The 22,946-nt window shown below is 45.4% G+C and overlaps 1 protein-coding gene across 2 annotated transcripts in view; it reads right to left on the bottom strand.

The window, feature by feature from the left end:
• Positions 1 to 802: 802 nt before the first annotated feature.
• ALG1 (ALG1 chitobiosyldiphosphodolichol beta-mannosyltransferase) overlaps positions 803 to 22,946 on the bottom strand; it is a 31,021-nt gene continuing 8,877 nt past the window's right edge. For both annotated transcript variants that reach the window (XM_066576146.1, XM_066576147.1), the window contains 9 exons: positions 21,293 to 21,382; positions 20,617 to 20,727; positions 17,526 to 17,647; positions 16,551 to 16,589; positions 13,222 to 13,281; positions 12,090 to 12,200; positions 11,379 to 11,493; positions 2,341 to 2,416; positions 803 to 1,308 (listed from right to left, as the gene is read on the bottom strand). In XM_066576146.1, coding sequence (XP_066432243.1) covers positions 1,156 to 1,308; positions 2,341 to 2,416; positions 11,379 to 11,493; positions 12,090 to 12,200; positions 13,222 to 13,281; positions 16,551 to 16,589; positions 17,526 to 17,647; positions 20,617 to 20,727; positions 21,293 to 21,382 — 877 coding nt within the window. In that variant the 3' untranslated portion in view covers positions 803 to 1,155. The remainder of the gene's footprint in view (positions 1,309 to 2,340; positions 2,417 to 11,378; positions 11,494 to 12,089; positions 12,201 to 13,221; positions 13,282 to 16,550; positions 16,590 to 17,525; positions 17,648 to 20,616; positions 20,728 to 21,292; positions 21,383 to 22,946) is intronic.

Raw genomic sequence — 22,946 nt, 5'->3', positions numbered from 1 at the left:
GTCTTAGCATGCAGATGTTCTTATAAGCATGACTTGTGTTAGACATGTGGCCAGGAAAATAATTCCATGTTCACACGGGGCAGACTATTACCACCAAAAGTCTGCAGCATTTACAATAGCAGCAATGTGGATGACATTTGCAACATCTCGTCTACATGTTGCAGAAAAAATTTGCACAGAATCCATGCAGAAATGGACCCCTGAAGCAGATTTTGGATCCGTAGTATGTGAATTATAGCAGCGGATTTGCAGTTTGTATGGAATTCACCCCACTCATTTGAACTTGGATTTTGCAGCAACTTCCACCCTGTGTGGACATAGTCTTAGAGACAGTGTTACAGATAAATGGCCACCAAGCAGGCTTACATGACTTATCACTAGAGATGAGCGAGTGTACTCGGATAAGCACTACTCGCTCGAGTAATTGGCTTTATCCGAGTATCGCTGTGCTCGGGGCTAAAGATTCGGGTGCCGCTGCGGCTGACAGGTGAGTCGCAGCGGGGAGCGCGGGCGGGAGAGAAGGAGAGAAAGATCTTACCTCCGTTCCTCCCCGCTCTCCTCTGCAGCTCCCCGCTCCGTGCCAGCACCCGAATCTTTAGCCCCGAGCACAGCGATACTCGGATAAAGCCAATTACTCGAGCGAGTAGTGCTTATCCGAGTACGCTCGCTCATCTCTACTTATCACCAATAACATAGGATGTCAATGTCTCAATGTATTCATGTTTTATGTTCCTGACAATATGGAAGACCAACTCATGAAAATTTGCGAGGGAAAGATACAGCGCGCACATTACAGCATATCTACGCACCAGAACCATCTTTATTGTACAGAGCAATCTGACATCTCACTCCATACAGACACGATGTAACTGAGCTAAGTGCGATAGACCACCCTAACACAGTGGCACAAACTAACAGCTGCACTTAACCATAGAATCATATGTAGTCCACCTAAAGCAGTTTGGTCATGAACAGTCTATACACATCTTAGGAATGTGGCGCACCTCAATATCCAAAAATCAGAGAGAACTTTGTCACTTTTCACACAAGTCTGTTCCAGCTCCATGTACTCTTCCTTTTTATTTATTCTCTGTAAACAGCATTGGACCAGGATTGGAATTGGTGGTATATCTGGGAAAGTCCTCCCTCCTCTAGTTAGGCTTTTTGTAAAGTTGTGCAATTGTCTCTAAATATTGGCAGAACCGTCTGATCCCAGCTTTCATCCCATCTCATTTGTTTGGATTCATGAAGATTTTGTCGAAACTGTTGCAGCTTGCTCGATCTGCTTGTGAAGTCCGTAAGTAACATCTGCGAAAGAGATTTGATACAAATTGAAAATATAAGACTAAATGCTCAACCTGCCTTTGATTGTGTATTAGAAGGAACAAAGATCTGTTGACAGTCAGATGAGACTGTATGGATTTATATCAGATTAAAAACACTTTAAAATATCTTAAACAGATTAAGGGTACTTGTACAGGGGCCGATAAATCGCTCAAATGATTGACTTCCAGCGATAGTCATCCCGTGTAAAACTGGGACAGCTAAGCACTGCCTGTGATTGGTCACAGCGCTCAGCCAATCACAGGCAGCCTTTAGCCATTCATCAGTGAATACAGAAAGAGACTGCCTGTCGGAGAGAAGGGTCGGGCAGCTCTTCTAGGTGAGTGTTTTTTTTTTAGTTTTTTTTTTTTTTTTTACAGCTAGGGCTGATTTTCAAGGTCTTCCCCAAAAATAATCACTGCAGGGGTTGTCCACAATCCACTGCTTTCGAGGGGGCCGCAGCAGTGCCAGCCCCATTGAAAGCAATGGGATAGCATCACGGACGTTTGCCACAGCTGTGGCAGAAGTCCACGATGTACTCCCTATGTTTTCAATGGGGCTGGTGCTGCTGCCGCCGGCCCCATTGAAAACAATGAGCGATAGCGCAGTGTTTTCTCTGCACTGCGAGGCACTTGATCTCGCATCGCTAGAAAAAATATTGCTAGTAGGTAGGCGCCCTTAGATTTAAAAAGCTGATTTTCACACCTCTATAACACAACAGACCCCCTTCTTTGCACTGAACCGAGACCACCATAGAACATGATGATCTACGTTTGGTTCAGCCGCAGGGAGTGCCGTGCCAGGAAGCGGCTGCAGTGATAACAGGTCTATATGATGCTGCAATGCTGGACCAGTGGAGAACCACAGGGCCATCCAATCTGGAGCAGCAAGTGGTTTAACAGGAGATTGTTATTTTAACATACTCCAGTCAGAAAAAGTTGTTGTTTTTTCCCTTTGTTAGTATGTGTACAACATCTTTAGATCAGTAACAGACGTATGACAAGTGATATTACATACCTTTAGATGTGCGGCTAGCTCTTCGGAATCTTCAAATGTCAAACCGTTTTCATTGTGCTTCACAAGTTCATGTAAGCTGCAAAGAAAAGAATAATGCGGAATATTTTAGTGCGTTTGCAGCGATTTATTGCGTGCGCTAGAGAAACGAGCCCCTGAGTAAAACAACAGTGCGGACTGAGGAAAAGTCATGCAGCAGGAAGACTGCATTGTGTGGGGCTGCAGCGCAGCTCAGTGGTAAACAATGGCAGACTCTAGAAAACCTGCAGTCCTCAGTCAACTAAAATCAGAGATCTGCGAGCAGACAAGTGTGGCTGTGCACAAAGTGTGTGCCGCTATAGCAGCCGTCACTACATTTAACATTTTGTGCAAGTTTGACTGTAGGGGGCCAACTCGAGTTGCTCAGAAATTACTTGTCTTATCAGTAGGTGGTTTATGGTGTCCAATTGCTGGGAAATTATTGATCTACTCCTAGATCATATCAAAGTTACTGTTCAAATGGATGTATTTACACCATTCATAACATGTACAAGAGTTTCTAGTTTTGCTGGCATAACATCCACTATGCATCCCCTTGAAAATTGATCCATGCCTCCTATCTCACAGACAACCGGGAAGCTACAACTGGTGTAAGCATAGCTAATCTATACAAAGCCATAATGACAGGAGACATAATACTGATTATATGGAGATAGTGGCACCAGTCATGGGTCAAATGTTAGGCAGCAGAAAAGACAGTTCTAGAAGTTTGTTGGAAACAGCAAAAAAGATGAGACTTTTTTGAGAACCAACTTGTGGTGGCTTAGCCAATGGTTCAGAGCATCTCCAAAAAGCAGGTCTTCCCCGTATGCAGCAGTCAAAGGGAGGAACTGGTTACAGAGCAAGGGTGCCAAAGGATCATTGATGCACATGGGAATCAAAGGTTAGTACATCTATCTGGTATGATTTCACGAATAGTTACTGTCAGAACACAATGCATGAAAACTTACTGCGTATGGGTCTCTATAGCTGCAAACCAGTCAGAATCCATACTGACCCCTGTCCAACAAAGGCACCTTTGGTGAAATGTGGCCTGGTCTGATGAGTGACACTTTCTTTCCCAGAACAGCCAGCTATTCCCTATCCAGAGGACAACTTGTTGATGGGTGGCTGTCTGACTGCTGGGATCCCCACCAATCCTGAGAACAGCGCACACACACAACTGCTGCTACTGCAAGCAGTCCCTACCGGTCATGTGATGCCACTTCCACAGCACATAAACGGCGGCTGCGGGGCTCCGTAGCAGTTGTCGGTATGTGCTGCTGTACCGAGGGAGGTGAGTGGAGCACAGGGCAGTCTAAATAGGTTGCAAATCCATAGCTGATTTCAGAGTCAAAATCCAAACCAATGTTGCAGTGACGTGCTCTTTGATGCGAAAATGTTGCAGATTTTGCAGCAGAATTTTCTGTTGCAGAAAATCCGCAGCATTTCCACTATGTGCGAACATACCCAATGGCCACTTTCACATGGCTGAGAATCTCGCACAAGTTTTGTACGTTGCAAGATTCAACAAACTCACGTGAATATGAACTCAATTCTTTTGAATAGAGTCTTACACATAAACGATGTTTCACCACGTTGCGAGGAAAAAAATCGTGGTATGTTCAGTTTTTGTGCATTCTTTGGAACTCATCGTTTATCGATTTCAAATGGGGACTTAAATGCATCCCATGCTGTGCGATGTGAGGTTTCCTATTGAAATCAAAGGGAAATACTTCTGATCCGCTATCGCGTGTGGATCAGACTTTCACAGAAGGGATTCAAGGCATCCATGGGTAAATATCAGGTTAAGGAATACAATATCAGCCCGATATCACGCTTGACCGTGTGGGTAGCCTAAAGGGGATGTCTCATAATGGGTTTAATCTGTCATGCAGACAACCCAGCAGCTCGGCCCAAAGGGAGTGAGTGGTGAGACAACCCCTTTAAGCAGTTATGAGGTTAGTTATTTAGCAAGAAACACAATTAACCCCTTGAGTGGCGGGTTTCTTACCACCCTGTCAGACCCACCAGGGCAGGTTTTTTAAATGGTCCAAATCATTTAATTTCAACTAGTTTTGCAGTCGCGTTCCAAGAGCCATAGCTTTTTCATTTTTCCATTGACACAGCCATATGAGGGCTTGTTTTTTGCGGGACAAGTTGTATTTTTTGACGGCATCATTTTTGGGTATGTATAATGTATTGCATAACTTTTGTAAAAATTTGTAGGGAGATTGGGGGGAAAAAAAAAAATTCTGCGATTTTGTTTTTTCGATTTCATTTTTACGGCATTCAGCGTGCAGAATAAATAATGTGATAACATTATTCTCTGAGTCAGCACGATTCCGGCGATACCAAAGTTTATACAGTTTTTTTTTTATGTCTTGCTGTTTTTGTACATTTAAAACATTTTTCCCCTCGTCATCCTGACAGCATACACCTGGAGGTTGTCCGCCGGACACCTGTTGGGACAGGAAGCGGAGAATACAAAAGGTAACTCCCACCACTGGCTCACCAGTGTCTTCCTGTCCCTACAGGACAGTCCAAGCGGGCCTCCAGGTGTATACTGGAGGAAAACGAAGGAAAGAAGACTCCCATGCAGCCTGTCCGCCCGTGGGGGGACGACCCTCTGTTCGGGCTGGCAGGGCTTGCGCGGGTGAGACCCTACGAGGGGACCCTCACCCGCAGGATCTACCCAGCACTGTTCCCCCAGTGGGAAAATCCTCCCCAAGTACACTGCCCAGTGGGGTTGTCGTACCGGTAGGAAGCAGCCCCGGTACCTGCAGGCTCGGACGCCGGCGTCTCCAGGGATCCACGTCTAGAGAGGTATGCCAGCGTGCATAGAAGCGCTCGGTGCGGTCGGCGCGAGCGCGGCGCCATGTGTGTCTCCTAGGCGGCGGGCGTCCCCACGTATGCGGCGTATCCCCCGGGTGCGGCGGCGTGACGTCAGCGCGGCCGCGTCATGGGGGGCGGGGCCTCACTTAAAGGGGGCGTGTCGGCGCCAAATTTGAAAATTTAAAAGGACTGGATTCCCCTGTATCTCTCCTGTCTGCACCTTACTGAAGATGTCAGCCAGAGAGGACACTGAAAGCAGCCTGCTGGTGAGTAGACCGCTTTGGGGGTACCGGGGAGGGAGGATTGAGAAATCAGGTATCTGGTGCTGGAAGTCCTTTTTGCTGTCTCCGTCTCTTAGGACAGAGATGCACAAAAGGTTAGAGAGGCCAAAAAGCGAGTGCGCAAATGTCCAGTTTGCTTGCGGCGGCTAGAAGAGGGCCACACCAAGCCACTATGCGCGGACTGTACAGAGAAGGTGATCCGCGAAGAGGGCTCCTCGAGCATGTCGGACATCCGATCCATGATCCGCGAGGAGATTGAAGCCTCGCTCTCATCTCTTTCTCTGCCGCCCCCCACGAAAAGGGTAAGGCGGGCACGAATGGAAGAGTCAGACTCTGAGGAGGGACTCCTAGAAGATTCTCCTTCAGAATCCACGCCGCCCATGGAGGATGCAAGGAAGTATTTCTTTTCATCGGCGGACTTGGGTCAGCTGTTAACTGCAGTCCGGCGCACCATGCAGGTGGAGGAAGAGGTGCCGCAGCAGCCATCCTTTCAGGATAGCCTGTTCTGGGGGCTCCTACCACAGCCAAAACCGTCATTTCCAGTTAATGACATTTTAAAACAGCTGATCCTGACAGAGTGGAAACAGGCAGATCAGAAATTCTTCCTGTCCAAGGAATTCAAGGATCGGATGGTCTTCACACCAGAAGATATCGAGTTCCTAGAAACCGTCCCTAAGGTGGATCTGGCGGTCGCCAGGGTCTCAAAAAAAGCAGCCCTCCCCTTTGAGGACATTTCCCAACTGCTGGATCCACTAGATACCAGAGTGGATTCTGCGATGAAAAAGGCCTGGGAGACCGCGGCCCTGACCATCAAAGCCAACATCACGGCCACATCTGTGGCGAGATCTATGTCGGTCTGGTTGGACCAACTCCAGACGCTGATTTCTCAGAGGGGCTCTAGGGAGTACATTGCCTGCTGGAGGAGGGGAAGGCAGCTGGAGACCGGCTTTCTGGCAGACGCCTCTATGGAGTCAGTGAGGTTCGGAGCCCGTTCAGCAGCCCTCTCGAACACAGCCAGGAGGGCTGTCTGGGTTAAGGCCTGGACAGGGGATAACGCTTCCAAGAATAGACTCTGTTCCCTGCCCTTCCAAGGACACAGAATCTTCGGGCCTTCCTTGGATACACTCCTAGAGAAGGCATCGGATAAGAGCCAGGGACTACCGTCGGAGAAATCCTTTAAGCGGCCTTCCTCCTCCTACTCTCCTCCCTTTGTTCCCTCTAGAACATACAAGGGGAAAGGAAAAACCAGACGCTGGTCCTATCCCAAAGGCGGAAAGGGTGAGAATCCGCCTTCCCGGATCCTACGAGTAGGGGGTAGACTGAAGGGGTTCGCCCTTAGATGGAGTGAGGTGACCTCCAATCCCTGGGCCTTACGCCTAGTCTCGGATGGCTACAAAATTGAATTTTCCTCCCCTCCTCCCCGGAGGTTCGTGGTCACCCCCTGCCAGTCACCTGCGTCTGCTCAGGCCCTCCAGTTGGGGGTGCAAGAGCTGTTGTCTCTAGGGGCCATCACTTGGTTTCCCGCAGAAGAACTATTCAATGGGTACTACTCCCCCTTGTTCCTAATCAAAAAACCTAACGGATCCTATAGAACTATAATTAATCTGAAATTCCTGAATAAATCTATCGCGTATCAAAGATTTAAAATGGAATCGGTGCGGTCAGCAATCCCCTTAATTGCGCCGGATAGTGTCATGGCCACCGTGGACTTAAAGGACGCCTATTACCATGTCCCTATACACATAGATTCCCAGCGGTTTCTGCGGTTTGCCCTGGTGATAAGATGGCTCTGTCTCTCACTTTCAATTTACGTGCCTGCCGTTCGGGATTTCCTCCGCACCCCGGGTGTTCTCCAAACTGGTGTTAGAGATGGTGGCGGCACTAAGGACTGACAAGGTGTTGATTGTCCCATACCTCGACGATTTCCTGATCATAGCAGGATTGGCTTCAGAACTCCAATTTCAGGTCAACCTCACACTCCGTCTGTTCGAGTCGTTAGGCTGGATCATCAACTCCGCTAAATCCAGTCTTCTGCCCGAGCAGAAGAAAAAATTTCTGGGAGTGATTCTGGACTCACACCACCAGTGCTCATCCCTTCCCCTAGAAAGGCAAAAAACGATCCAGGATGAGTGTCGGGCACTTTCTCTAACCACCGAAGTCTCCCTTAGGAGAGGCATGAGGGTCCTCGGCCTCATGACATGTTGCATCGGGGTAGTCCCTTGGGCCCAGTTACATTGTAGAACCCTCCAAGACTTTATCCTAAACAACTGGGATAAATCCCCCGCCTCCCTGGATCGGAAAGTCGTCCTTACCTACAAGATAAAATCCTCCTTGGAATGGTGGATGTCTATCTCCAACCTTGCCAGAGCCACGGCTTGGTACCCCGCATCCCCAGTATCCATCTTTACTGACGCAAGTGCAACTGGCTGGGGGGCCCACTTAGGCCGTCATTACGTCCAAGGGGGCTGGAACCGGGAGGAAGCTACTCAATCCTCCAACTACAAAGAACTTTGCGCTGTCTGGAAGGCCATTCGGGGCCTCGAGACAGAGATCAGGGGTAGACACATTAAGATCTTTTCGGATAACATAACAACTGTGTCCCTCATTCGTCACCAGGGATCCACGCGGAACCCCCGACTCCAAGACCTGGCGGCGAAAGTTCTCGGGTGGATAGAGCAGCGGACGCCTTCCGTCACAGCGTACCACGTAAGGGGCCCAGAGAACTCCATGGCGGACCATCTCAGCCGCAGGAAGATAGACCCCGGGGAGTGGACTCCACATCCACACACGTTCCAGCTAATTTTAGAGAGATGGGGGACACCCAAGGTGGACTTGTTCGCCTCTCGGGAGAACACCAAGTGTTCCCGGTTTTTCTCCAGGGGAGCAGACGGGGGCTCCCGGGGAATAGATGCACTATCCCAGGCCTGGGATTGGGACCTTGCATACGCCTTCCCGCCTATCCCCCTGATTCCTCGGGTCCTAAGGAAAATTCAGGAGTCCCCAGGCTCCGTTATCCTGGTGGCCCCATTCTGGCCCAAGAGACCCTGGTTTCCGCTCCTGGCCGCTCTCTCGACACAGGAGCCTCTACATCTGCCGCAGAGAGACGACCTCCTTCAGCAGGGTCCCCTGATATGCCCAAAGGTCCGACAGTTCAGACTGGCGGTCTGGAAGTTGAGTGGGTAAAATACCTGAGCCAGGGCCTATCAGGGAGGGTGACCACTACTTTATGTGAGAGCCTCAAAAAAAATCCACCAGAAAAATATACTCCAGGGTGTGGGATACCTTCTCTAGGTGGTTGGGGCATAGTATACATGACCTCCAACAGCCCGACATTAACAAAATATTGGAGTTCCTACAGGATGGTTTGGATATGGGGCTAAGAGCTGGTACCCTTAAAGGGGTTGTCCCGCGCCGAAACGGGTTTTTTTTTTTTTTCAACCCCCCCCCCCCCCCGTTCGGCGCGAGACAACCCCGATGCAGGGACGTACAGAAAGCTTACCGGAGCGCGTACCTTAATCCCCGCGCTCCGGTGACTTCTATACTTACCTGTGAAGATGGCCGCCGGGAACCTCTTCCTCCGTGGACCGCAGCTCTTCTGTGCGGTCCATTGCCGATTCCAGCCTCCTGATTGGCTGGAATCGGCACGTGACGGGGCGGAGCTACACGGAGCCAGCATTCTGCACGAGCGGCTCCATAGAAGACTGCAGAAGACCCGGACTGCGCAAGCGCGGCTAATTTGGCCATCGGAGGGCGAAAATTAGTCGGCTCCATGGGAACGAGGACGCTAGCAACAGAGCAGGTAAGTAAAAAACTTTTTATAACTTCTGTATGGCTCATAATTAATGCACAATGTATATTACAAAGTGCATTATTATGGCCATACAGAAGTGTATAGACCCACTTGCTGCCGCGGGACAACCCCTTTAAGGTCCAGGTGGCTGCCCTTGGGGCCTTCTTCGACTTCCCCTTAGGTGACCATAGGCTCATTAAGAAATATCTGAAAGGGGCAGTCAGACTCCACCCCTTTATAAGGGAAACCATGCCCCCCTGGGACCTGAACCTTGGTTTGCAGGCCCTCTGCGCACACCCCTTTGAGCCCCTGGAAGATCTATCAGTAAAGATCCTCTCCTATAAAGTGGCCTTTCTAGTTGCCATCACATCCGCCTGACGGATCGGGGAGATCCAATCCCTCTCTATTAGGCCCCCGTACATGACCACCTTCCCAGATAAAATAGAGTTCAGGCCTGACCCCTTTTTCCAACCGAAAGTTCTCACAGACTTTCACAGAGAACAACGAATAGTACTTCCCTCCTTCTGCCAGGAACCCCGTAATACCACGGAACAGAGGTTCCATAATTTAGATGTTAGACGAGCAGTCCTGAAGTATTTGGAGGTCACACATTCCTTCAGGAAGTCTAACAACCTCTTTATTCAATTCCAGGGTCCACGCAGAGGAGGGGCCGCTACTAAGGACTCCTTAGCACGTTGGGTCAGGAGGGCCATAGAAGAGGCATACAGATCCCAAGGGATCCCACTCCCGGGCGACGTTAGAGCCCATTCCACTAGGGCGGTCGCCTGTTCCTGGGCGGAGAGAGCCCAGGCGACAACCGACCAGATCTGCAGAGCCGCCACATGGTCAAGCACTCATACCTTCACGAAACACTATCGCCTGGACCTGGGGGCCAGCCGTGATATGGCCTTTGGGCGGAAGGTGCTACAGGCAGTGGTCCCTCCCTAAAGCCCTTGGTCGTTGGTATTCCTCCATGTGTATGCTGTCAGGATGATGAGGGGAAGACAGGAATTAGGTCCTACCTGTTAATTCCTTTTCTTGAAGTCATCCTGACAGCATAGGGGCTTTTCCCTCCCCTTGAGTTATTTTTACGTGAAGTAACGTATTGTACTATGGTTTCTGTATTAAAAATGATTGGTTAAGCAAAGCCGGGTCACTGTAGTTATTTGGTACACACTGGTGAGCCGGTGGTGGGAGTTACCTTTTGTATTCTCCGCTTCCTGTCCCAACAGGTGTCCGGCGGACAACCTCCATGTGTATGCTGTCAGGATGACTTCAAGAAAAGGAATTAACAGGTAGGATCTAATTCCTGTCTGTTTCTTAAAGGGTGGCTTTTGTGTCGCCACATTCCAAGAGCCGTATTGATGTTATTTCCCATTCCCAGGGCTCTAGAAGGCCGTGTTTTTGCGGAATAAACTCTAGTCTTCATTTATCTATTTTTTTGGAACATGTAAAACTTTGATCGCTTTTTATTCCATTTTTTCAAGTGGCAAGATTAACAAAATCTGTAATTCTGGCATGTTTTTTATTTTTATTTTTCACTGCATTCTCTGAGCAGTATAAATATTATATTAAAGTAATTTACAGGCCAGTGCGATTATGCCAATACCAAATTGTAATAGTTTTTCACAACTTTTTCACACTTCAAAAAAAAAGTTATAAAAAGTTTAAATCACCCTCCTTTTGCAATATCTATAATAAAAAAATCAAAATCATAAAAGAAAAATACATATTTGGTGTCGCCGCGTCCGTAAAAGTCCGATCTATCAAAGTAGTGCATTACATACCCCGCACAGTGTATCTTCCTGCTTCTGCAATATCTTCCTGCTTCTGTTTTTCTGTGGGACTGTGCAGGCAGAGCACAATGCCACAGCTTGTGGCATTGTGCTCTGCAGCTCCCATAGTGATACATAGCCCGGAAATCTTCCGGGCTATATCGCCATGGGCAGTGGAGCTCGTCCTGGAAAATTTCCGGGCGTGCCACTCAAGGGGTTAACAGGTGTCAAGCAACAGAGGAGCTCTTGACCACCAGGTGCCTGTATATAAAATTAAGAATACAAAAGAGAATATCTAGGATTTTGGCTGTTATTCTAATATATTAGCATATAAAATATTACCATTTGAATTTTATGGCACACACAGGAAGACAACAGCCAAACATATCAACCACTTTCATGGGAAGGTCCAAACCGCTAGATGACTTGTGAAGACAGACTCCTAGGTCAGCTGATCCTACAACAATTAGAATGGTGTTAAATATGGTACCATTTGTTAACTAGTAACATGTATATGTTTTGTACAGGATAGGATAAACATGGACACCTACCCCAGATTGTATGTGGTATTACAGTTCAACATCATTCGCTTCAAATGACGTTGAGCTGAAATACTAGTCACAACCAACCCCTGGCCAGGTATGACACTGCTTTTGGAAGAAATCTGCCATGTTTTCTAAGGCCATGTTCACTCACGGGAAAATCTGCTGCAGAGTGTCCACAGTAGATCCGCAACACAAGTTCTGCGTCATTCGCAATATTTTCCATGGATTTTGGTGTGAAATTAACCTCAGTAGAAGAGGTGGAATCCGCACCAAATCCGATGCTATCACTGATATGCTGTGGATTTATGAGTTTTGTGCGTTTTTTTTCTGCAGCATGTGGCCGATATTTTCAAAAACTCATCTACTTTGCTGCTACTGTAAATGCCAGGGATTTTCTGTGCGAAGGGCCCGTTCTTTGAAAATCCGAAATAATTTGAACTGATAACGTGCAGACGAAATGTGTAGGGCACAGGGGAGAAAAAAAACGGTTCAGCTGCCATTTCCTTACCCAATAAGACAGGATAGTCTTCAGCTTCCAACCAAGGTGTGCAGATCTGTACGTTCTCGAGCTGCAACTCTCTAATCAATTTACAGTAATATTCCTTCAGGGGCCCCTTACCTAGAGAAAAAAAAAAACACATATGCAAAATATACAATATTCAATATTATTTATATTCAAAGATCTCCACCCACACACTGGTAGGACCTCTAGATAATTATTTTATTATGCTGCAGCTGTCAATCAGGGCTAACACTCTGCCACCACAGGCAATTTGGAGGGGGTATGAGAAAAAAAAATGGGGCTCTGACCACTGCAGAATTGTGCTGAGAAATGCATCCTAGCTCTAAAGACAAAAGTTTGAGGGAAGACAAATCACAGTATTATCCCATTTAGGCAAGACCACAGTCGTCTAAGCCAGGGGTCCCCAACTCCAGTCCTCAGGGACCACCAACAGGTCATGTTTTCAGGATATCCTATGGTAAGAACACCTGTGGCAATGTCTGAGGCACTGACAATAATTACATCACCTGTGCAACACTGAGGAAATCCTGAAAACATGACTTGTTGGCGGTCCCTGAGGACTGGAGTTGGGGAACACTGGTCTAAATGACTGCACAAGTGCCGACGTCACTGCTGGGTTGTTAGCACTCGTTCGGAGCATTAGGATGGGCAGATCACCGCTAGCTTCTCGCTCAGCGCCTTACATTCTATGTGAAGCAGGGAGGGTTTACGCTCAGTGAGAAGTCAGCAATCTTCACGTTGGTTGAAAGTGAGCGACCAACGAGCTGTAAATGAATTATAGTGCATTTAGACACGACCATTATAGCGCAAAATAAGTACGTTTGAACGAATTGTGCATGATAATAGTCGCGTGTAAATGGCCCTTAATTTATATTCGTCTTTTATTCAGTTGCATGGGTTTTTTTTTTTTTTTTTTATTCCTTTTGTGCAAAAGTGACCAGTGGCTGCCACTTGTGAATTAGCTTCTCAGCAGCACGCCTGTAGCTACATTTCCTATCACATTTTCCACTTGGGAAAATGTAGGCCTGTTGAAAACCAAACTTTCAGCTGACAGACAAAAAAAAGTGCGTAATATTTAGAAAGAAAATGGTAATAAAAAAAATAAATGTTCCTTTACCTGTTATAACACAAACTAGAGAGGGAAGCTTGGATCCATTTGTGATAAATGTATCATAATCTAGACAGAAAAATAGAAACAAAATAGGTTAACAATACGTGTTTATAAATGCAGGAATCCATATTGGAGGGAAAAAAAACTGTGTGGCTCTGCCCTTCAGGCCAACGATCTAGCCCATATTAATAGGCAATGGTAGTACTGTACGTTTCAGGCTCTACTTGTGTTAAACGGACAATCATTTGCATAGTTGAACACTAGTAAAACAAACTGTATTCAATATAGTGGTTGGAATTTCATCATGTACTTGAAAGGCAGTGCCACAAGCAGAATTTTCTTATCTCCTAGTATGTGATATCCAGATGGTAGCTACTACCACAGGGCACCTCGTGAACCCAGCAGAGGCCCAACATCAAGGGGAGCATATAAAACGTCACCAGTAGAGATGAGCGAGCCTACTCGGCCACGCCCCTTTTTCGCCCAAACACCGCGATTTTCGAGTACTTCCGTACTCGGGCGAAAAGATTCGGGGGGCGCCGTGGGTGAGTTGCAGCGGGGAGTGGGGAGGGGGGGAGAAGGAGAGAGAGAGAGGCCTCCCCTCTGTTCCCCGCTGCTACCCCCCGCTCCACCACACCAGCCCCCCCCCCCCCCCCCGAATCTTTTCACCCGAGTACTGAAGTACTCGAAAATCGCGGTGCTTGATCGAGTAATTACTCGAAACGAGTAGGTTCGCTCATCTCTAGTCACCAGGCTATCTGATAGACACATTCTCTTGCAGGTGATGTCCTATGAAGGGGAGCGAAGAAGGGTTACAAATACTGACATTTATCACAGTTGTGAGCAGACGAAATGGATGCTACCCAACAAGTCACAACTGCCATACCTCCAGTATTCAGAAGTGCAACGGACCGCATCATTTATAACTCTTAATTTTTAGTGGAATTAGTGACATTTTTGAAAAATAAAATTTGCTAAAATAGCAGATAGCCAAGAGAACAACTAAGAACTCACACAGCATTTAGAGGCGTTTTTAGCAGCGGCTCTTTTTTCCAGCAGAGGCTTGCTGTCAATGTGGACGTATGAATACATCAACACATAAGCCAACAATATTTATATAGTTTATGTTTCTGAAAGGTACTTAAACGTTCTATGTGATGTCTGAGGACCTGTAATGTCTTAAGGCCCATTTACACTGGACGAATGTCGGGCAAACGATACTCTTCCCTGTGTGTATTCGCTCCCATGCTGCTGCACAGGAGCGAGTATCGCTGGCTCTCTGACAGAGCGGCCAGTAGGGGGCTGGGACGGCAGGAGGAGATTTCACTCCTCACTCTCCCCCGCCCCTCTCCATTCTTAAAGGGGTTGTCCCGCGCCGAAACGTTTTTTTTTTTTTTTCAACCCCCCCCCCCCGTTCGGCGCGAGACAACCCCGATGCAGGGAAGTAAAGAAAGTTTACCGGAGCGCTTACCTTAATCCCCGCGCTCCGGTGACTTCAATACTTACCGCTGAAGATGGCCGCCGGGATCCTCTGTCTCCGTGGACCGCAGCTCTTCTGTGCGGTCCATTGCCGATTCCAGCCTCCTGATTGGCTGGAATCGGCACGTGACGGGGCGGAGCTACACGGAGCCGCTCTCTGGCACGAGCGGCTCCATAGAAGACTGCAGAAGACCCGGACTGCGCAAGCGCGGCTAATTTGGCCATCGGAGGGCGAAAATTAGTCGGCTCCATGGGAACGAGGACGCTAGCAACGGAGCAGGTAAGTAAAAAACTTTTTATAACTTCTGTATGGCTCATAATTAATGCACAATGTATATTACAAAGTGCATTATTATGGCCATACAGAAGTGTATAGACCCACTTGCTGCCGCGGGACAACCCCTTTAACACAGCGGCCGTTCAGTACTGAACGGCTGCTGTTTACACTCATCATTCAGGATATTAAACTGCTAGATTGCAAAAGCTTTAATCCCACATCATATATTTACTATTGGCTGGGATTAAAGCCCAGGATGAAGTACTGTATACTTGCAGCACTTGATCCTTAATTGGTTAACACAAGGCACTAACGCAAGCAGAAAGTCGCAGTTAATTTCAACTCATGGGCAGGGGAGAATCGTTTAACATGGCATGTCTATGGATGGACATTACTGCAGGTGTCTGACTGCGAATTCCGCAGCGGTAATCCATCCATAGGCATTCGGCCTAAAGGTCGAGAGCAGCATTTACTAACATCTGCTGGTCTCTTTTCTGTTATTTTGATGTTCCAAACACAGACATATCTTACCTGCTTATTGCTGCCACTAGGGAGCAAATCTAAATGCCCTATTTAGGTCAATAGAAGCTGTGCAGAGCTGTATAAAGGCACACTGGCCTCCTAAGACTCAGTCTTCTAAGAAACTGCACCTAATAATTCATAACGTTCATTTCCAAGTGTGCACACTTTAATTTGGAGTTACAACTTCAGCAGACAGATCTATTAAATGTCAGTGTGTCATTCAAGTACAAAATCAGGGAACAAGTGGCAAGTATAATTTTACTAGTAATTATTAGGAAATTACAGTACCAGTGTTTATGGTGGCGCAACACAGCTTTGCTACATGCACATCAAACACATACAGCTGTGGTACATGGGCATGTGACAGACACACAGCTGTGCTACATGCCATGCACCTGACAGACACAGCTCTGCTGCATGACATGCCCGTAACAGACATGGCTTTGCTACATGCCATGCGCCTGGCACACAGCTCTGCTGTCATGCATGGCACAGACACAGCTTTGATACATGACATGTGCATGGTACAAACACAGCTCTGCTACATTATATGCACATGGTAGAGACAGCTGTGCCACAGTACATGCGCATGTTACCCTCTCAGCTCTGCTACATGACATGCGCGTCACAGACACAGCTTTGATACATGACATGTGCATGGTACAAACACAGCTCTGCTACATTATATGCACATGGTAGACACAGCTGTGCCACAGTACATGCGCATGTTACCATCTCAGCTCTGTTACATGACATGCGCGTCACAGACACAGCTTTGGTACATGACAAGCGCCGGACAGACATGACATGCACATGGTACAAACACAGCTCTGCTACATTATATGCTTCCACAGCAGTGATACCACCACAGGTCCTTCAGGCTGCCAGATCTTTGTGGTGGCGGTAGGTCGATGTCTACTGTCAGGACTACTGAATTGTATCGTTATTAGTTTGATTTCATGGCTCTCCTTTTTTTACCATCTGGAGAGTAACAGAACAGTGGTAGAGAAAACTCTGCAAGCAGCCACAAATAGGGATCACACAAAACACTACATACCTTGCAGCGCACTCAACAATACACTGAAGTCTTCATCCTCTGCAGAAACAAAAAGTGCACTGTGATACAACAGACCAGCGGTTCCCCACATACCGCACTCTTTCTTACTACTCAGCAACGCAAGTGTTTTGATGCAGATATCCATCCTCGACTGCAATGAAGACAGCACTGTTTACGAATTCAAGGGAAGGACCAAGTTGCCACATAACTCGCAGTAAAGGTACTTTTACACTAGGAGACTATTGATGAGATAGTTGCTCTGAAGTGCATTAAGAGTCCTTTATTTGAAAAGAGTGTTTATTGTTCATTTGGTGTTTACCGATGCATCGTTTGTGGAAGGTCGGATGCATATTGCAAATCTGTGCACAAGCTGTTCAAGTAGGAATGACTGACTTTATACCAGACGACTTTTAATCAATCCGGCGACTATTTTTAGGCAACTTGAATGAATTATAACTTGGCACATGTATAAACACGGCCACCAACAGGAACTACTGTTGCATACATAGCTCTTTCGAGTGATTATTTGGATAATAGTCATCCCGTGTTTTGACATATAAACGCCTCGCATCCGTGGAAAATTCACATGTTGGAGAGCACGATATCGGGCAGCAATTCACAGCCCGAATATCGCAGTCGCCCGTGTGAAGTTAATCTAAGACATTCACATTATTCTTGGATTGGCCAGTGTTACTGTTGTGAGCAGCTCTGGTCAATCGAGAGAGCAGTATGAAGGGTTTCAGACTACCGATACATATCGTGTACCGGATAATGAGAAGTACACTGCAGTCATCTGGAGATTACGTAGTGGGGCCCGGGAACCAATGGATCTGCAGCAAATAGAGTGCACCAAGTATATTACTCCCTTCTCCCTAGTCCAACTTCAAATTTTGTCCCCAGGATTGCAGTGTTGCTTTATTTATTGTCCCACAAAAGGGAAAGAGCAAAAAAAAAAAAAGAAAGAAAATAACCTACCCGTCCAACTTGTACTGCTGATCAGTAAGGCAGGCCTCCCGTCGCCGTGTGTAACAGTATCAGTTGTAAGGTTCTTCTCTGTGAACGCAGATCTTTCCATGTGGGCTTCTGTACAATCTGATCTGGACAAAAAGAAAAGAATCTGAAGCATGGGTCCTTTCCATACAAAATAAGTGTGATTTGACATTTTCTTGATGATGGATTTGTTCTTAAAGGGCATTTTCTATCTATTGGTTTGCCGTCCGTGATGAGAACAGTCATGATTACTAGTACATTCTAGTGCTGTTCCCAGCAGAGCAGTGGATACCTGTACCGTCCTCTGTGAGCGAAACGGCCTGGATTCCGTACAGATACATTTAGCAAACTGTCAGGTGTTTACTGCTGTGTTACTTGTACAGGATTTCTAGGTCAGCGACTAATGGATAAGACGGGGGTAAACAAAACTGCTCATCACAAAGCATGACTATTGCTGACAACAACTGGATGCCACTTTGTTTTTCTGACACTGCCATCTTTAGAGAAAAAAAAAGCTGGAATCTGATGTGGTTTTATCTGTTGCAACCAATTTCTTATTTGCATTACATTCTCAACATGAGCTTTTCTATATGAATAAGCCAAAAAAAGAGAGATATGGGCTCACCTCACCAGCAGTAACTTTCAGTGTTGCAGGAAGGTCTGAAATCCAACAGGAGCTCCATCCTCAAGTAGCCGACGGCAAACGGCCAGATTCCATATGAGCAGAAAATAGAGATGGAGGGGAGCTACTACCGTTAAAAATTTTCTTCTTTATTGAATAAAACAAAGCATACAGCTCACAGGTACACGCTGAACGCGTTTCGGCAAAAAGCCTTTGTCAACAGCTATGAGGTTTAACAGCTGTCAACAGCTTACAGTTTACCATCAACAGTGATCAGAACAAAATTAATTTCCTGGATCTCCTATTAGAGGTCAGTTGCTCTAGGGACAGTATCAATGCTTCAGTATACTGTAAACCTAGCAGTGGCAACACGATACTTAAAGCGACTAGTTGTCACCCCCAACATACAATTAATGCCATACCACTTACGGAATTCATTAGGGCAAAACATATATGTACCAATACATCAAGCTATAATATATCAGCAAACCAAATCTGTACCCGCTTGGCGAATAGAAGTTATAACTCACAAACTTTGAATAATGCTAGGGACAAGGTTAACAAAATGGACAGAGAGACATTATTATATAAGGATAAAGATTTATCTGATGGTATATCCAACAAAATCGTCTTCACTACACCATACAGGAGGGAATTCCCACAGATAAGAAAATTATTTTTCTCCTATCTTCCAATTTTAAAACAGGATGATGATTTAAAATCTATCTTAGACAAAGGCGTGTTATGTACCTCTCGCAGAAATCGTACTATTGGAGACAGGGTATCTAAGAATTTCATATGTCAGAAACCCAAAAATAATTGGATTAATATTAATGGATTTTTTAAATGTGCTGACCCACGTTGTGGTTGTTGTCAGTACACCCTTAATAAATCTAGGGAATTTAATAACCCCCAGAACAACAAAAAGTACAAAATCAATAGCTTTATTAACTGTAAAACTAGTGGAATAATCTATATAATAGTATGCACCCTATGTAATTTACTTTATGTAGGATGCACCTCTAGGAGATTACATACTAGAATAGCAGACAAAAAAATCTATTAGGAAAATCAGGGGTTGCAAATCACTTCATTCTAAAACATGGTGGTGAAACAAAAAATCTCTCATGTTTGGGTATAGACAGAGTTTGGAAAAATAGGAAACAAAAAGTAGAAATGAAGGATATCCTTCGCAGGGAAGCGTATTGGATTTTGGAATTAAATACTAGATTCCCATTTGGTATGAATTATAGAACGGATTTATTCTGTGTTTATTAACAAACACTAAGGGGGGAGTATAGGTAAAAAAGAAATGGTTTTCTTTTTTTTTTTTTTTTTTTTTTTTCCTTGACTTCTACCCTGGTGAATTTATATTCCCAGCAATCGCTTTATGATTATGCGGAAACTACTTGTGCAACTATATATTTGAAAAAAGACATAGGAATGGGAGAGAAAAAGAAAAGATAAATGTTTTTGTTTTTTTTTTTGTTTTTTTCTTGACTTCTACTCTGGTGAATTTTTATACCCTGCAATTGCTTTATGATTATGCGGGAACAGCTTGTGCAACTATATATTTGAAAAAAAGAGATCAGAATGGGAGAGAAAAAGAAAAGATATACATTTTTTTTTTTTTTTCTTTTTCTTCTTTTCCCCTCAGATTCTTTACCTATTTATCGCTATGTAAATGTATTGAAGTATTGTTTCCCATATATCCACATGCATACTTGTTTCTCTATCTGTCTGTTTTGAATCCTCCTGCCACAAATCTCTGTATGCTGGTTGTAACATGTGATGTAATTAGCTCTTGAACACACCCTCTATACCATCCCTCAACCATTTCTCCCCCTGACAAACTAACATACACAGGTATCTCTCCTTTGATTTTAATTTGTATTTGGTCTATAAATGTCTTATGTACTCCATACCTCATAGCTGTTGACAAAGGCTTTTTGCCGAAACGCGTTCAGCGTGTACCTGTGAGCTGTATGCTTTGTTTTATTCAATAAAGAAGAAAATTTTTAACGGTAGTAGCTCCCCTCCATCTCTATTTTCTGCTTTTCTATATACTTTTGGCCGCCTGCAGATGAGCGGGTCGGATCGGGCAGCGAGGATTCTCGCCGCGGGACCAGACCCGAGCGCATGTAGGGATGAGCGCGTACTCACTCGCGCCCGACGGCCCCAGCTTTTTCATGTGCCGGCTGCTGGGCAGCTGGCAAATACGCAGATCGAAGCCGGCGGCCGGGTGAGTGATGTTTCTGTGCGGGGCTGACACGCCGCGGTTTGTTTGCCGCGCGGCCGTCTGCATAGGATTGCGTTTGTTAATGCAATCCTATGCAGGCTTTGAGCGGCGGAAATCCCACCGCGGGATTTCCGCCCGTGTGCAGGCGGCCTTTGGCTAGAGGACATCGGATTTATCCCTATTCACTATAATCCAAGGATATTTTTTTAATGTACCTGGCATTGAAAGGTGCATAGTCCACTGCAAGTTTCATGAACAGCTGATGCTGAAGCTCCACAGGTGTTTCCTTAAATATTGCTGCTGGTTTATCATACAGGGTGATGGCTCTGCAACAGTGAAGCAATGGGTTTAATGTACAATAACACAAAATGAGCACAAAACTTCTAGCAGTTGTACGATTTGTATTTTGGAACTTCTTAAAGCAAACAAAAAGATTACAGTACTTACCTTGTTAACCCTGGACACTCCAGCGCCAATACTCCTGCAGTGCCATACATCCATGTGACCGCTGCAGACAATCACTGGCTTCAGTAGTGATGCTACCATGTACAGTATGTGACCAGTGATTGACTGCAGTGGTCATATGGATGTATAGGACATCATTTTATATTTTAAATAACCTTTCTGCAGTTAATTTTAAACAAATCAGGTAACTCCTTTAAAAGGGATTGTCTGCCCTCTTTTCCACTGGTGACCTATCGATTATCTTCTGGATAGGTCCTCAGTAGTTGATGCATTACATGACGTGTCCGGGCTATCACTCTCAATATGCTACAGCTCTTCCCCCTAGAAGACTCCAGGTCCTTCTCCATTGTAGTTTATATATTAATCTGCTACACAATTACATTCCAAGATATACGTCATGCTGCAGCAAATCTAACTTGGTCTTACTTTATTCTCCAGTTATGTAGCAAGTCTTCCTTCATGGCATTTGTTACACAGAAATTATAATTTGACAGTCGACCAAATATTTTTTCATACCTGCAAAAGGAAAATTTTCATCAATGAACAAAAGTTAAAAGTAAATAGTAGAATAAAGACAAATCTATTTACTTAAAAAGGAACTTGTCAGGTCCCCAATTAACCCTAGTCTGTGGATATACAATATAGTGTGCAGACCTGGAGAGAATGCAGTTGGTGGATTTGTGGAGAATATTAACCCCTTAATGACAGGGCCCCTTTTTCTTTTTCCATTTTCTTTTTTTCCTCCCCTCTTCAAAAAAAAATTGTAACTCCTTTATTTATCCATTAACGTCGCTGTATGAGGGCTTGTTTTTTTGCAGGACGAGTTGTATTTTTCAATAGTGCTATTTAAAGTATCATATAGTGTACTGAAAAACTTTAAGAAAATTGTAAGTGGAGTAAAATGAAAAAACAAAAACGTCATTTCGCCATCTTTTAGAGCGTCTTGTTTCTACGGTGCGCAAACAGCAACAAAAGCGACATAACTTTATTCTATGGGTCGCTACGATTGCCACGATACCAAACTTGTATAGTTTTTGTTTTATTATTTTATTATACTACTCTTTTTCAAAGAATTTTAATTTTTTTCAATTGTTTTCTGCGGTCATTTTGTGCGCGCAATAACTTTTTTTTTTTCCGTCGACGTAGTTGAGCAAGGGCTCATTTTTGTGGGATGTCCTGTAGTTTCCAATACTATCAATTTGGAGTACATACGACTTTTTGATCGCTTTTTATTGCGTTTTTTCTGGGAGACAGGGTAACTAAAAAAGTGCATTTCTAGCATTTTTTTTTTCGGACGACGTTCACCATGTGGGAAAAATAATGCGCTACTTTGATAGATCGGACTTTTTCGGACGCGGCGATACCAAATACATATTTTTATTTTATAATTTTGATTTTTTTAATAATAGATATGGCAAAAGGGGGGTGATTTAAACTTTTATAACTTTTTTTTTTTTTTTTTTTAAAACACAATTTAAAAAAAACTTTGATTTTTTTTTACTTTACTCTGAAGTCCCCCTGGGTGACTTTAACATGCGATGCTTTGATCGCTCCTGCAGTATGACGTAATGCTATAGCATTACGTCATACTGCAATTTAACAGGCAGTCTATCAAGCCACCCCATGGGGATGGCTTGATAGGCAGTCTGGTAAGGCAGCCCTGGGGTCTTTCATTAGGCCCCCGGCTGCCATGACACCTGCACGGCTCCCCCGATCTCACCACCGTGCGGGACATTCGAGGCATTTAAATGATTAATAGCCGCGATCAGCCGAACGGCCGATTGCGGCTATTGCCCGCGGGTGTCAGCTGTTATAAACAGCCATGCAACCTCTCTTCATACATACCCCGCAGCTCCATGACATACCGGTACGTCATGGAGTGGGAAGGGGTTAAACCCGGTTGTCAAAAACTACAGTTTCCACTCCGCAACTCACAATAGTTACAAACATATAGATCACCTACTAGTTTCGCACAAACTCCTAGACCTCAAACCCAAAACGCTCCATTGGCGAATTTATTTGGTCGGACCATGATCCATTGTACAGGGTACTGAGTGGTCTGGGGAGGGCGCCCAGAATA

Source organism: Eleutherodactylus coqui, chromosome 8, assembly GCF_035609145.1.
Source record: "Eleutherodactylus coqui strain aEleCoq1 chromosome 8, aEleCoq1.hap1, whole genome shotgun sequence".
Classification (NCBI taxonomy): domain Eukaryota; kingdom Metazoa; phylum Chordata; class Amphibia; order Anura; family Eleutherodactylidae; genus Eleutherodactylus; species Eleutherodactylus coqui.
Note: the sequence above shows the minus strand (reverse complement) of the source record. Positions and strands in the feature narration are given on the sequence as shown.